Source organism: Neophocaena asiaeorientalis, unplaced genomic scaffold, assembly GCF_003031525.2.
Source record: "Neophocaena asiaeorientalis asiaeorientalis breed wild unplaced genomic scaffold, Neophocaena_asiaeorientalis_V1.1 scaffold912, whole genome shotgun sequence".
NCBI lineage: Eukaryota > Metazoa > Chordata > Mammalia > Artiodactyla > Phocoenidae > Neophocaena > Neophocaena asiaeorientalis.
The window spans coordinates 1-15,825 of record NW_020175052.1 but is presented as its reverse complement, the minus strand read 5'-3'; the positions used below and the strand labels follow the sequence as shown (position 1 = coordinate 15,825).

General features: G+C 39.1%; 1 protein-coding gene across 5 annotated transcripts in view; it reads left to right on the top strand.

Moving 5' to 3' along the window:
- MAEL (maelstrom spermatogenic transposon silencer) overlaps positions 1 to 14,763 on the top strand; it is a 109,680-nt gene extending 94,917 nt beyond the window's left edge. For 3 of the 5 annotated variants that reach the window (XM_024763650.1, XM_024763653.1, XM_024763652.1), the window contains 4 exons: positions 9,827 to 9,889; positions 10,643 to 10,775; positions 13,723 to 13,798; positions 14,322 to 14,763. In XM_024763650.1, coding sequence (XP_024619418.1) covers positions 9,827 to 9,889; positions 10,643 to 10,775; positions 13,723 to 13,798; positions 14,322 to 14,509 — 460 coding nt within the window. In that variant the 3' untranslated portion in view covers positions 14,510 to 14,763. The remainder of the gene's footprint in view (positions 1 to 9,826; positions 9,890 to 10,642; positions 10,776 to 13,722; positions 13,799 to 14,321) is intronic. The other 2 variants (XM_024763651.1, XM_024763654.1) reach the window with 2 other exon arrangements.
- Positions 14,764 to 15,825: the final 1,062 nt, after the last annotated feature.

Genomic DNA, 15,825 nt, shown 5'->3' with positions numbered 1-15,825 from the left:
ACTATAGGTCGTTTCCTTCTCTTGTGTTTCTTGCCTAGAGAAGTTCCTTTAGCATTTGTTGTAAAGCTGGTTTGGTGGTGCTGAACTCTCTCAGCTTTTGCTTGTCTGTAAAGGTTTTAATTTCTCCATCAAATCTGAATGAGATACTTGCTGGGTAGAGTAATCTTGGTTGCAGGTTTTTCTCCTTCGTCACTTTAAATATGTCCTGCCAGTCCCTTCTGGCTTGCAGAGTTTCTGCTGAAAGATCAGCTGTTGACCTTATGGGGATTCCCTTGTGTGTTGTTTGTTGTTTTTCTTTTGCTGCTTTTAATATGATTTCTGTGTATTTAACTTTTGACAGTTTGATTAGTATGTGTCTTGGCATATTTCTCCTTGGATTTATCCTGTATGGGACTCTCTGTGCTTCCTGGGCTTGATTAACTATTTCCTTTCCCATATTAGGGAAGTTTTCAACTATAATCTCTTCAAATATTTTCTCAGTCCCTTTCTTTTTCTCTTCTTCTTCTGGAACCCCTATAATTCGAATATTGGTGCGTTTAATGTTGTCCCAGAGGTCTCTGAGACTATCCTCAATTCTTTTCATTCTTTTTTCTTTATTCTGCTCTGCAGTAGTTATTTCCACTATTTTATCTTCCAGGTCACTTATCTGTTTTTGTGCCTCAGTTATTCTGCTATTGATCCCATCTAGGGTATTTTTAATTTCATTTATTGCATTGTTCATCGTTGTTTGTTTTGTCCTTAGTTCTTCTAGGTCCTTGTTAAATGTTTCTTGCATTTTGTCTATCCTATTTCCAAGATTTTGGATCATGTTTATTATCATTCTGAATTCTTTTTCAGGTAGACTGCCTATTTCTTCTTCATTAGGTTTGTTGGGTTTTTATCTTACCCCTTCATCTGCTGTGTGTTTTTCTGTCTTCTCATTTTGCTTATCTTACTGTGTTTGGGTTCTACTTTGTGCAGGCTGCAGGTTCGTAGTTCCTGTCGTTTTTGGTGTCTGTCCCCAGTGGCTAAGGTTGGTTCAGTGGGCTGTGTAGGCTTCCTGGGGGAGGGGACTAGTGCCTGTGTTCTGGTGGATGAGGCTGGATCTTGTCTTTCTGGTGGGCAGGTCCATGTCTGGTGGTGTGTTTTGGGGTGTCTGTGCACTTATGATTTTAGGCAGCCTTTCTGCTAATGGGTGGGGTTGTGTTCCTGTCTTCCTAGTTGTTTAGCATAGCATGTCCAGCACTGTAGCTTGCTGGTCATTGAGTGAAGCTGGGTCTTAGCATTGAGATGGGGATCTCTGGGAGATTTTCACCATTTGATATTATGTGGTGCTGGGAGGTCTCTTGTGGACCAGTGTCCTGAAGTTGGCTCTCCCACCTCAGAGGCACAGCACTGACTCCTGGCTGCAGCACCAAGAGCCTTTCATCCACACGGCTCCACAATTTGGGATGATTCGTTGTCTATTCAGGTATTCCGCAGATGCAGGGTACATCAAGTTGATTGTGGAGCTTTAATCTGCTGCTTCTGAGGCTGCTGGGAGAGATTTCCCTTTCTTTTCTTTGTTCTCACAGCTCCCAGGGGTTCAGCTTTGGATTTGGCCCTGCCTCTGCATGTAGGTCGCCGGATTTTCGCTCAGACAGTACGGGGTTAAAGGAGCCGCTGATTCGGGTGCTTTGGCTCACTCAGGCCGGGGGGAGGGAGGGGCACGCAGTGCGGGGCAAGCCTGGGGTGGTAGAGGCCAGCGTGACGTTGCACTAGCCTGAGGTGTGCCATGTGTTCTCCTGGGGGAGTTGTCCCTGGATCCCGGGACCCTGGCAGTGGCGGGCTGCACAGGTTCCCCGGAAGGGGGTGTGGATAGTGACCTGTGCTCGCACACAGGCTTCTTGGTGGCGGCAGCAGCAGCCTTAGCGTCTCGTGCCCGTCTCTGGGGTCCGTGCTTTTAGCCGCGGCTCGCGCCCATCTCTGGAGCTCCTTTAAGCAGCGCTCTTAATCCCCTCTCCTCACGCACCAGGAAACAAAGAGGGAAGAAGTCTCTTGACTCTTCGGCAGGTCCAGACTTTTCCCCGGACTCCCTTCCGGCTAGCCATGGCGCACTAACCCCCTGCAGGCTGTGTTCACGCCGCCAACTCTCCCGGTGCTCCGACCGAAGCCGGAGCCTCAACTGCAGGCCCCGCCCGCCCCGGCTGGTGAGCAGACAAGCCTCTTGGGCTGGTGAGTGCTGGTCGGCCCTGATCCTCTGTGCGGGAATCTTTCTGCTTTGCTCTCCGCACCCCTGTGGCTGTGCTCTCCTCCACGGCTCCGAAGCTCCCGCCTCCGCCACCTGCAGTCTCCACCCGCAGTCTCCACCCGCAAAGGGGCTTCCTAGTCTGTGGAAGCCTTTCCTCCTTCACAGCTCCCTCCCACTGGTGCAGGTCCCGTCCCTATCCTTTTGTCTATGTTTATTCTTTTTTCTTTTGCCCTATCCAGGTACGTGGGGGGTTTCTTGCCTTTTGGGAGGGCTGACGTCTTCTGCCAGTGTTCAGTAGGTGTTCTGTAGTTGTTCCACGTGTAGATGTATTTCTGGTGTATCTGTGGGGAGGAAGGTGGTCTCCGTGTCTTACTCTTCTGCCGTCTTCCCAGAAGCCTCTATTCTTTTTCAGATTCTGTTTCTCATATAGGTTATTACAGAGTACTGAATAGAGTTCCTTGTGTTATACAGTATGTCCTCATTGATTATATATTTTACATGTAGTAGTGTATATATGTTGATCCCAGCCTCCTAATTTATCCCCCCTGCCACCTCTGCCCTTTGGTAACCATAAGTTTGTTTTCTAAGTCTGTGAGTCTGTTTCTGTTTTGTAAATAAGTTCATTTGTATCAATTTTTTTAGATTCCACATATAAGCAATATCATATGATTTTTGTCTTTCTGCTGGGCTTATTTACTTAGTATGATAATCTCTAGGTCCATCCATGTGGCTGCAAATGGCATTGATTCTTTATGGCTAATATTCCATTCTGTATATGTATCACATCCTCTTTATCCATTCCTCTGTCAGTGGACATTTAGATGGCTTCCATGTCTTGGGTATTGGAAATAGTGCTGCAGTGAACATTGGGGTGCATGTATCTTTTCAAAATATGGTTTTCTCTGGATATATGCCCAGGAGTGGTATTGCTGGATCATATGAGAGCTCTAATTTTAGTTTTTTAAGGAACCTCCATATTCTTCTCCATAGTGGTTGTACCAATTTACATTCCCACCAACAGTGTAGGAGGGTTCCCTTTTCTCCACACCCTCTCCAGCATTTGTTTGTAAACTTTCTGATGATGGCCATTCTGACCAGGGTGAGGTGATGCCTCATAGTTTTGACTTGCATTTCTCTAATAATTAGTGGTGTTGAGCATCTTTTCATGTGCTTTTTGGCCATCTATATGTCTTCTTTAGAGAAATGTCTCTTTAGATCTTCTGTCCATTTTTTGATTGGGTTGTTTGCTTTTTTGACAGAGCTGCATGAGCTGTTTGTATATTTTGGAGATTAATCCCTTGTTGATCACTTCATTTTCAAATATTTTCTCCCATGCTGTGGGTTGTCTTTTTGTTTTGTTTATGGTTTCCTTTGCTGTGCAAAACCTTTTAAGTTTAACTAGGTCCCATTTGTTTATTTTGTTTCTATTTTCATTACTCAAGGAGATGGATCCAAAAAAATATTGCTGCAACTTATGTCAAAGAGTGTTCTGCCTATGTTTTCCTCTTAAGACTTTTATAGTATATAGTCTTACGTTGAGGTCTTTAATCTATTTTGAGTTTATTTTTGTGTATGGTGTTAGAGAATGTTCTAATTTCATTCCTTTACATGTAGTTGTCCAGTTTTACCAGCACCACTTATTGAAGAGACTGTCTTTTCTCCATTATATGTTCTTGCTTTCTTTGTCGTAGGTTAATAGATCATAGGTGTGTGGGTTTATTTCTGAGCTTTCTATCCTGTTCCATTGATCTATAAGTCTGTCTTTTTGCCAGCAGTGTTTTGTTGACTGTAGCTTTGTAGTATAGTCTGAGGTCAGAGAGCCTGATTCCTCCAGCTCCGTTTCATTTCTCAAGATTACTTTGGCTATTCAGGGTCTTTTGTGTTTCTGTACAAATTTTAAATCTTTTGTTCTAGATCTGCCATTAGTAATTTGATAGGGATTGCATTGAATCTGTAGACTACCTTGGGTAGTGTAGTCATTTTGACAATATTGATTCTTCCAATCCAAGAACATGGTATATCTTTCCATCTGTTCATGTCATCTTTGATTTCTTTCATCAGTGTCTTACAGTTTTCAGAGTACAGGTCTTTTGCCTCCTTAGGTAGATTTATTCCTAGATATTTTATTCTTTTTTGATGTGATGGAAAATGGGATTGTTTCCTTAATTTCTCTTTCTGATTTTTCATTGTTTGTATATAGAAGTGCAACAGATTTCTGTGTATTAATTTTATAATTAATCCATTTTTGGATTCCTTTTATTTCTTCTCTGCTGTGGTTAGGACTTCCAAATCTATGTTGAATAAAAGTGGAGACAGTGGACAGCCTTGTCCTGTTCCTGATCTTAGAGGGAATGCTTTCAGTTTGTCACCATTGAGAATGATGTTAGCTGTGAGTTTGTCATATATGGCCTTTATTATGTTGAGGTATGTTCCCTCTATGCCCACTTTCTAGAAAGTTTTTATCATAAATGGGTGTTGAATTTTGTCAAAAGCTTTTTCTGCATCTACTGAGATAATCATGTTTTTTCTTCAGTTTGTTAATGTGGTGTATCACACTTACTGATTTGTGGATATTGAAGAATCTTTGTGCCCCTGAGATAAACCCCACTTGATCATGGTGTATGATCCCTTTAATGTATTGTTGGATTCAGTTTGCTAGTATTTTGTTGAGGATTTTTGCATCTATGTTCATCAATGATATTGGCCTGTAATTTTTTTCTTGTGGTATCTTTGTCTGGTTTTGGTATAAGGGTGATGGTGGCCTCATAGAATGAGTTTAGGAGTGTTCCTTACTCTGCCATTTTTTGGAACAGTTTCAGAAGGATAGGTGTTAACTCTTCTCTAAATGTTAGATAGAATTCACCTGTGAAGCCATCTGGTCCTGGACTTTTGTTTGTTGGCAGTTTTTAAATCACAGTTTCAATTTCAGTGCTTGTGATTGGTCTGTTTGTATTTTCTATTCTACTTAGTCTTGGAAGGTTATATCTTGCTTAAGAATTTGTCCATTTCTTCTCAGTTGTCCATTTTATTGGCATACTGTTGCTTGTAGTAGTCTCTTATGATCCTTTGTATTTCTGTGGTGTCCACCATAACTTTTCCTTTTTCATTTCTAATTTTATTGATTTGAGCCCTCTCCCTTTTTTTCTTTTTGAGTCTAGCTAAAGACTTATCAATTCTGTTTATCTTTTCAAAGAACCAACTTTTAGTTTCATTGATCTTTTCTGGGTTTTTTTTGGGGGGGTCTCTATTTCATTTATTTCTGCTCTGATCTTTATGATTTCTTTCCTTCTACTAACTTTGGCTTTTGTTTGTGCTTCTTTCTCTAGTTGCTTTAGGTGTAAGTTAAGGTTGTTTGAGATTTCTCTTGTTTCGTGAGGTAAGATTGTATTGCTATAAACTTCCCTCTTAGAACTGCTTTTGCGGTGTCCCATAGATTTTTGATCATCCTGTTTTTGTTTTCATTTGTAGGTATTTTTTGATTTTCTCTTTGATTTCTTCAGTGATCCATGGGTTGTTCAGTAGCATGTTGTTTAGCCTCTGTGTGTTTTTGTTGTTTTACAGGTTTTTTTCTTATAGTTGATTTCTAATCTCCTAGTGTTGTGGTCAGAAAAGATGCTTAATTGATTTCAGTTTTCTTAACTTTACCCAAGCTTGCTTTGTGGCCCAGCATGTGATCTGTCCTGGAGAATGTTCCATGTGCACTTGAGAAGAATGTGTTCTGCTGCTTTTGGATGGAATGCTCTATAAATATCAGTTAAATTCATTTGGCCTAATGTGACATTTAAGGCCTGTCTTTTGTTATTGATTTTTCTGTCTGGATGATCCGTCCATTGATGTAAGTGAGGTGTTAAAATCCCCCACTGTTAATTGTGTTACTGTCAATTTCATCTTTTATGGCTGCTACATCAAGGTTCTCCTATGTTGGCTATGTATATTTTTACAGTTGTTAAATTCTCTTCTTGGATTGATCCTTTGATCATCATGTAGTGTCCTCCTTTGTCTGTTGTAACAGTCTTTAAAGTCTATTTTGTCTGATATGAGTATTGCTACTCCAGATTTCTTTTGATTTCCATTTGCATGGGATACCTTTTCCCATCCTCTCACTTTCAGTCTGTATGTGTCCCTAGATCTGAAGTGGGTCTCTTGTAGACAGCATATATATAGGTCTTGTTTTTATATCCATTCATCCAGTCTGTCTTTTGGTTGGAGCATTTAATCCATTTATATTTAACGTAATAACTGATATGTTTTTGTTGCCATTTTGTTAGTTGTTTTCGATTTGTGTTTGTAGGTCTTTTCTCTTCCCTTCCTCTTTTTGTTCTCTTGTGATTTGATGACTATCTTTAGTGTTATGTTTGGATTCCTTTTTCTTTTTTGTGTGTATATCTATTGTAGACTTTTGGTTTGTGGTTACTGTGAGGTTTTGAAATAGCAGTATGTATATATATGCACAGTTGTTTTAAGTTGCTCGTCCCTTATTTCAAATGCATTTTCAATATCCTACATTTGTACTCTTCTCCCAGTTGCTGGTTTTGATATCATATTTGTGTGTGAATGATTTCCTATCTTTACTGTATGTTTGTTTACCTTTACTGGTGAGCTTTCCCATTTGTACTTTTCTTGTTTCCAGTTGTGGTCTTTTCTTTTCTGCCTAGAGAAGTTCCTTCAGCATTTATTTGTAAAGCTAGTTTGGTAGTGCTGAATTCTCTTATTAGATTTTGCTTATCTGTAAAGCTTTTGATTTTGCCATCAAATCTGAATGAGAGCCTTGCTGGGTAGAGTATTCTTGGTTGCAGGCTTTTCCCTTTCAACACTTTAAATATATCGTGCCACTCCCTTCTGACCTGCAGAGTTCTGCTGAAAAATCAGTTGATAACCTTATGGGGATTCTCTTGTATGTTATTTGTTGCCTTGCCCTTGTTGCTCTTTTTTTTTAAGCATTGTAATTTATTTTTCATTGAAGTACAGTTGAATAACAATGTTGTGTCAATTACTGCTGTGCAGCAGTGACTGAGCTACACACACACACACACACACACACACACACACACACACACACACACACACCTTCTTTTTCGCATTCTTTTCCATTATGGTTTATCACAGGATGTTGAATATAGTTCCCTGTGCTATCCAGTAGGACCTTGTTGTTTATCCATTCTGTGTATACACCAGTTTGCATTTGCTAATCCCAAACTCCCACTCCTACCTTCTCCAACCCTCCTCTCCCTTGGCAACCACCAGTCTATTCTCTATGTCCCTGATGTTTGTTCTGTTTCATAGATAGGTTCATTTGTGTCATATTTTAGATTCTACCTATAAGGGATATCATATAGTATCATATAGTATTTGTCTTTATCTTTCTGACTTACTTCACTTAGTGTGATAACCTCTAGGTCCATCCATGTTGCTGCAAATGACATTATTTCGTTCTTTTTTATAGCTGAGTAGTATTCCATTGTATTTATGTACCATATCTTCTTTATCCATTCATCTGTTGATGGACGTTTAGGTTGTTTCCATGTCTTGGCTGTTGTGAATAGTGCTGCTATTAACGTAGGGGTACATGTATCTTTTTAAATTGTAATTTTGTCTGGATATATGCCCAGGAGTCAGATTGCTGGATCATATGGTAATTCTATTTTTAGTTTTGTGAGGAACATCCTATACTGTTTTCCACCGTGGCTACACCAACTTACATTACCACCAACTGTAGGAAGGTTCCCTTTTCTCCACACCATCTCCAGCATTTAACTGTTTGTAGACATTTTAATGGTGGCCATTCTGAGTGGCATGAGGTGGTACCTCATTGTAGTTTTTATTTGCATTTCTTTGATTTGCAGTGTTGAGCATCTTTTCATGTACCTACTGGCCATCTGTATTTCTTCTTTGGAGAAATGTCTCTTTAGGTCTTCTGCCCATTTTTTGATTGGGTTGTTTGTTTTTTTGTCTCCTTGTTTCTTTTAATCTTTTTGTCTTTAATTTTTGTCAGTTCTATTACTGTGTGTCTCAGCATGCTCCTCCTTGGGTTTATCCTGCCTGGGACTCTCTGCACTTCCTGGACTAGGTGACTGTTTCCTTTCCCATGTTAGGGAAGTTTTCAATTATTATCTCTTCAAATTTGTTCTCATTCTGGACTCCTATAATGTAAAAGTTGGTGCATTTAATGTTGTCCCAGAGGTCTCTTAAACTGTCCTCATTTCTTTTTATTCTTTATCCTGTTCCACAGCAGTGATTTCCACCATTCTGTCTTCCTGCTCACTTATCCATTCTACTTCATTTATTCTGCTATTTATTTCATCTAGTGTGTTTTTCATTTCAGTTATTGTTCAGCTCTGTTTATCTTCTAGCTCTTTGTTAAAACATTTCTTGTATCTTCTTGGTCTGTGCCTCCATTTTTTTTCTGAGATCTTGGACTGTCTTTACTATCATTATTCTGAATTCTTTTTCAGGTAGACTGCCTATTTCCACTTCACTTAGTTGTTGTTCTGGGGTTTTATCTTGTTCCTTCCTCTGGAACATATTTCTTTGCCGTCTCATTTTGTGTAACTTTCTGTGTTTGTAGTCCCACAGGCTGTAGGATTGTAGTTCCTCTTGCTTCTAGTGCCTGCCCCCTGGTGGGTGAGGCTGGTCTAAGAGGCTTGTGCAGGCCTCCCAGTGGGAGGGACTGGTGCCTTGATTTAGATTTAGTTTTAACTTAAGCCTTCATTTTAGAGTTAGTTTTATGAATCATTTATTGAATCACTTTTTGTAAAAGCAGTGGGGAATTCTTAATCTTATTTTTAGATAGCCTTCCATTCAGTTAAATAACAAGTGCAGATAATGGACTTTTTACACTTATTGTTTAGTGTGTTTATAATTTCTAAGTGAAGATTTTTGCTAAGTTCAGAGAAGGTTTCTATTATACAGGTAGTACTGTTGAGTCTCGAATAACTTATGCACTCAGGGGAAAGATATACAGGCTTATAGTGGCTCTCGTCATGAAAGTATGTTGTTGGTCATTTCCTCTCCAACATCCCCTCTTGATGTCTTCACTCCAACATCCACTCCTCAGTGACACCTTTCCTGCCTACCTTATCTAAAATGTCACCCTTCTCTTGCATTTCATGTCTTTTTCTTGTTTTTCTCCTTCTTAGAACTCATCTAACTTACTATGTTATTATACCTACATATCTTTTGATCTGACTTCCCCATTAAAAAGTAAGTTTTGTGTGCATAAGAGTGTGTTTCATTCTGTACTGTATCTCTCGTGCCTAGGACAATGCCTGGTAAGTAGTATGTCCTCAGTAAATGTGTGTTTAATGAGTATATGTTAACTACACTCTATATATAGATTTTCTATATATATATAAATACATATATAGATTTTCAAGGTAAAATCTGTTATAGCTGCATGTTTGTAATGCGTCGTGAATTTGCATCAGAGGAGGTAACATTAAAAACTTGTTTTTAAAAAAGTCTACTTTTTATGTGTTAAATTAGAGACCTTAATCTTTGAGTAATAGTTGAAATCATTTAAGAAACTGACACTAAGGTAGAAATCTGGCACATAAAAACCCATAAGCAGTGCTGCTTCAGTTAGATGAGGATATTAAAGTCTTTTTTTTTTCTGTACAGGTGCAAGTGGCATGAAGAAAATGATATTGTCCTCTGTGCTTTAGCTGTTTGCAAGAAAATTGCGTAAGTTGGAGAAAGGAGTTTCTTCCTAATGCTCTATTCTGCACTGAATTCTTTGCAACTTTGCTTGTTGTTGCTTTGGCATTCAGGGTGCATCACTGTTTACCTCTATTTCCACAACTGTCTTTTAAAACAAAGGTTTTTTTAGTTATGTTACTTGTATTCTTCTGCCCATGTCACTACTTGTCTGGTGGTTACCACCTGAGCAATTTGAGCCTTCAGAAGCACCTATTGAAATTTTTTTCTTCTAGGATTCCTGTAGGAAAGTGAAGTTCCCTACTGTCATTAAGAACAGCACTTCCTTGTGAAGGTGTTGAAAACATATAGACCCTTTTCTCATTTTGTAGGGAAAGTACCTGCAGCCTCAGTTCTGTGGAAGCTCTGGTAATCCCTTTACACAGCTGATGATAGTTGATCTGAGGATGAATAAGTGTTTCTAAGTTTTTGCCCTGTTGCTGTTGTTGCCTCTCCCTGCCTTAAATATTTGAGAATTCTGGTGCTCTTCCCCCTCATTCCCATTCACTTATAATGGATCTGAAATTTTATTTGGTAATCAAAGTATTGCTTACCAGTAATGACCAGTTTTATGATATGTACTGCTACCTATTCCCATTTCTTCTCCAAATCTCTAAATTTCTTTTTTCCCAATTTACAACAATATCTCACATGCTTTGTCAGAAATTTTTTAAATGTGAATGCTTTTAGAATGAATTAGATAAGATTCTGATAATAAACATTTTAAATTCCTTTTTAAAGATACTGCATCAGTAATTCTCTGGCCACTCTCTTTGGAATCCAGCTCACAGAGGCTCATGTACCACTTCAAGATTATGAGGCCAGCAATAGTGTGACACCCAAAATGGTTGTATTGGATGCAGGGCGTTACCAGGTAAGGAGCTCACTTTTCGGGGCTGCTAGTCTCTCAAGATCAGGCCTTTGTTTGCTTCTCTCTTCTGTTGAAAATTTTTTTTGATCCTTCATGGAATGTCAGTTTTTAATCCAGTTGGATCTTACAAAAAATCCTTTTTCTTCCTTGTATATTCTCCTACTGTACTTAACAAAGAAAATTAAAATTAGCATTAGTGTTTATACAAAACACATCCAAACAATTATTCCAAAAATTATGTGACACACATTTTTGAAGTAGATATTTTAAATATCTACTTCAGGATTTGATTAGAGGCTATCTAATTTCCCTACCACCCCTCTTCCCTCCTTGGTATTTACTTACTAGTAGGCCTCTCTACACTACCAAGAGCATAGCAATTAAGAGTATGGGCTCTTTCAAGTTAGAATTCCTAAATTTCACTTCAGGCTCTGCTACACCTAGGCTGTGTGACTCTCTGCAAGTTATTTGAACTTTCTGTGCTGATTCCGTATCTGTAGAACAAGAATAATAATAAGGGCTAGTAGTCGTTGTAGGATTAAATGCAGCAGTATATGAAAGTACTAAGACCTCTGACTTAGTAACATTTATTATCTACTATGTTCTATTTTTAAATAGTTAATAAAATAGTGAAAAGGGAACCCCAAAATGGAATGAACTATTGATAAAACAACTATTAGGATCAATCTCAAAGGCATTACTTACGCTTAGCAAAAGCAGCAGTCTCAAAAGGTTATGTAATGTATGATTCCGTTTATATGACATTGTTAAATACAAATGATAATGATGAAGAACGTATCAGTGGTTCCCAGGGGGTATGACTGTAAAGGGATAGGAAATTTTTGAGGTGATAGAATGGTTCTGTATCCTGATTGCAATGGTGGTTTCACGAATCTCTTGTACACACCAAAGAAGTCTGTCTTACTCCATGATAATTTTAAAAATAAAAAAGAGCTCTCCATATAATCTCTGGGCAAGACTCTTCTCTCTCCTGTCTACTGGCAACCCTTAACCCAGTGTTTCTCCACTAGGACCTATTTCGTGTCCTTCAGGGGACATTTGGCAACACTTGGATACATTTTTGGTTGTCACAGCTGGGGAGGGGGTGCTACTGGCATACAGCGGGTAGTTAGATACCAGTAAGTCTGCTAAACACCTGACTATGTACGGACAGCCTCCTGAGCAAAGTATTATTTAGCCTAAAATGTCAGTAGTACCCAGGATGAGAAACACTGCCTTAGCCCCATCATCACCATCTGTGTTGAGACTACCAGATTGTGTCTCATTACCCCTCTTTTCATTGTTCACATCAGTCACTAGTGGAAGCTCAGGATACCTAGATCCTTGCTCATCTGCCACACTCATCTTGTTAGGCTGATTCTGTTTCTAATCCTTCCCCAACTCCTGAAAAACTTTGTGGGTCTTCTCAATCTCAGTTATCAGCAAAATCTCATGTCTTCAACCTCCTCTTGGGAAGGTCTGTTTTCCTCCTTGCTTGTAACTAAAACTTGGCTGTCCTCGAAAGATACTGCTTCCTTGTTAGCGACACTTTTTTTTTCTCTCTCATTTATCACAGGCTTAGATTTGAAGTAGTTGTCCTTGTTTAACTTTATGGCCTCTAGACTTCTTTCTGCCTTCTCCCTAAAATCCCTAGGCTTTGAATCACATGCCATTCAGGCTGTAGTACCTGATAACCCCTTCTTGGACTCAATAGGCCCCTGAGTTGGTCATCCTCATTCTTAGAGCAACACTGAGCCAGGAGATCAAACAATATTCCTGGCAGAATTCTTGATTTCAGTTTCCCTATAGATGATCCTTCCAGCTGCCTGACATTTCAGTTCCTTGATTTGCCCTTCTCCAGTGATCCTGTCCCCTGCCATACATCAAGTATCCACTCCCGTGATCATATTCTAGGCCCCAATGGCATCTCCCCATAATCTCAATTTCAAGCATCCTACTCTCTGACTACCACTGTCTTTCTCTGGTACATCAGTGCCAACAGTTCTTTGATCTCTCCTGGGACCTTCAATTCATTGTATGCCTCCACTGTTCTGCCCTCCTTTGCAGGGTCACTGCATGGCACAACTCCAGGGGTACCATTCACACATAGACAGGTGCTTCAGCCTTGTGTCTCCTCTCCCCACCTTGCCCTTCACCTCCTTCCTTGCCAGCTTAGATTCCTTGCTCCATTATTTTCACTCACTTGCACTATGAACTCCACTGGCCCTTCATCCTTCATCATAGTTGGTTGACAAACACTAACCCTCATTAAATCAACTCTTCACCTACTCTGTTATATATTTGAAGCTAACCAAGGCTGAAAAGAAACTATCATACTGACTGGTGTTATTAAATATTCATCACCACCAACCTCAAGTGAGCCCTTAACCTTGCCTGGCAGTTGTCCATTTCTCTAGTTTGATTAATCTCCCACTCTCCTAGACAGTTATTTCTCATCTTCTCTCACTTCAAACTTCCATCACCTCTTCCTTCATCCTTGTTCTAGCTGATGCTCGTATCCCCTCCTTCTCTGAGAAAATAGAAGCAATCGAGGTTTTCCATATTCCTACCATTGCATCTACCATATACTCTAATGCATGAATTGTCTGTGTTTCCATATAAGACCAATCCTTTTATTTCTCTATTCTCATTCTCTTACCTACCTAAGGACATGGCTCTAATAATTTCATCAGGGTTTCTCTCTGTTCTGAGTCATTCTTATCAGGAAACCTGCTATAATCTCATATTAAAAAAAAAACACCCTTTTTTGACCCTGTAATTTCCCCCTCAAAGATTGCCCTCTGCTCCCCTTCACAGCAGTACTCTTCAAAAGTTGATCAGACATTGGAAAAGTGGGTGTTAGTTTGTATTTAAAGAGTAATTTGAAGTAGATGATCCGATAATAAACATGTTTTCCCCTGGTTTTTTTTGTTGTTGTTGTTACTTATAGAAGCTAAGGGTTCAGAGTCCAGGATTCTCTCATTTCAGCTCTTCTAATCAGGAACAGAGATCAAACACACCCACTGGTAAGCATCTTATATTTAATAAGAAGGCACCTCAAAGAGTTTAGGGTCTTTTTATGATCCTGAAAACAGATGATCTAAGTTGGCTTTAGGGTATAAGAATCTTGTTGAATTGGGAGTTTTACTTGGCATAAGCACTTAATTTGTAGATTTTTGTATCACTTTGATAAAATTTAATTTATTCAGAATTTTGTTCAGGGCCTTTAAAATAAAACCTGTTACTTTTGTAGCAGCTGTAGTTTTATAGTTTTGATATGAGGGCGTCTTTTGGGGAAATGGTAAAGTTTAAAAGAGCTAGTGACATGAAATTTCAAATGGTCCCTGAAGAACTTCAATTAAGGTTTCCAGGACTTAAAAAGAATATTCTTGTTAAGCCTTTTTGCCTTTACTCTAAGAACTATCTCCCCTATTGACGATCCATTTAATCATGGCTTAGTGAAAAGGCCTGCAGTAGGATGAGTCAATTGAGGGATCTCTAAGACTATAAAACTGCTGTATTTCTTTTCTTGTATTTTTAATATCCTAGGTGACTCCCCATCTGGGGTGAAAACATCTGGCCAAAACAGCAGTGTTCGGGGAAGAGGGATTACCCGCTTACTAGAGAGCATCTCCAATTCCTCCAGCAATATCCACAAATTCTGCAACTGTGAGACTTCACTCTCACCTTACATGTCCCAAAAAGATGGATCCAAATCTTTCTCTTCCTTATCTTAATGATGATACATTTTTCAATTTCTGGAAGAACAACGGACCCGACTTCTGTTCTGACTACAGTCATATTAAACAGACCACATCAATAATAAATGTCACTACTCTAAAAACTACTTAATTTGTAAGGAAATTGTTTCACAGATTAAAAATAATTGTGGTTGGAGAAGATCTTGGCATTTCTGCTTTTTTCTTGAGGGCTTGTTCTACTTTCTGACTGTATTATGGGAATGCCATTAAAGTTTTGAGTCCTATAAGAATAAAACTAGCTTTTACAGAGTTGTGCTTTTGGGAATATTATATTTTGGTATCTTTTCTCTACCATAAAAGCATTAAGTATCTGTTATGAAAGGTTTTAAAATAGTTTTAATCTATTTCTTTCCATTATGGAAATGTGGAACTGTACCCTTGAGACCTGCAGCTGTTTTCATTGCAAATACCTAAGAAAAATCAGCCTTTAACAAAAATAAAGTTTTGCTACTTAGTCTTTGAAATATGCTGACTTTGGCAAAAGTCATTTGAAGGATGAGAAGCCAAAAAGAGATTATGTAATTTTCCCCAAATAACATGGCTAGATAGTGACCAGATTCCAGGTCCACTTGACCACAAATCTCTTTGCATATACTAAGTAGATGTATATGAAGTCAAGTATGTGCCCTGTTTGTGACTGGCTTAAACTGGCTCAGGTTCGCTACTCAGGCTGTTATATAGCCTTGGAGTAGGAGAAGAGATGTAGTAACCCTTTTTACTTGGAACCACAGTAAGACCATACATGGCAGTGGCAGAGATCGCATTCTAATTTAGGTCTGTTTGGCTCAAAACCCTAGAGAATCACTTGGTGTCTGTCGTAGGACTCTGGTTTAATACCCATATTCTCCTTTACTAACTACTGAGTACCTACTTTGTGGATGTATATATACACACATATACACACACACATGTCATCTTGTAAAATCCTTAATAACTACTCTGAGGAAGGAGGTACCTCCATTTTACAGACACACACACAACTCGGATTCAGGTCATATAGTTACTTTATGGAGGAATTGTTAGCCAGGTCTGACTCCAAAGACCATGTTACCCATATCCACACTTTCACCTCCTGTTCATCTATTTCTGATAATCAGATCTTTAAACAAAGAATAGGTCATTGAATGTAAGTTTATATACTACATTTTCTACTAGCAGATTGGTTTTTAAATCTTACATATAAGCTTTGAGACCATTCTTTCTTCAAAATCACCATGACAGTAATTGGGTTGGCTTCAAAAGTGGAGGGAAGGGGCTTCCCTGGTGGTGCAGTGGTAAAGAATCCGCCTGCC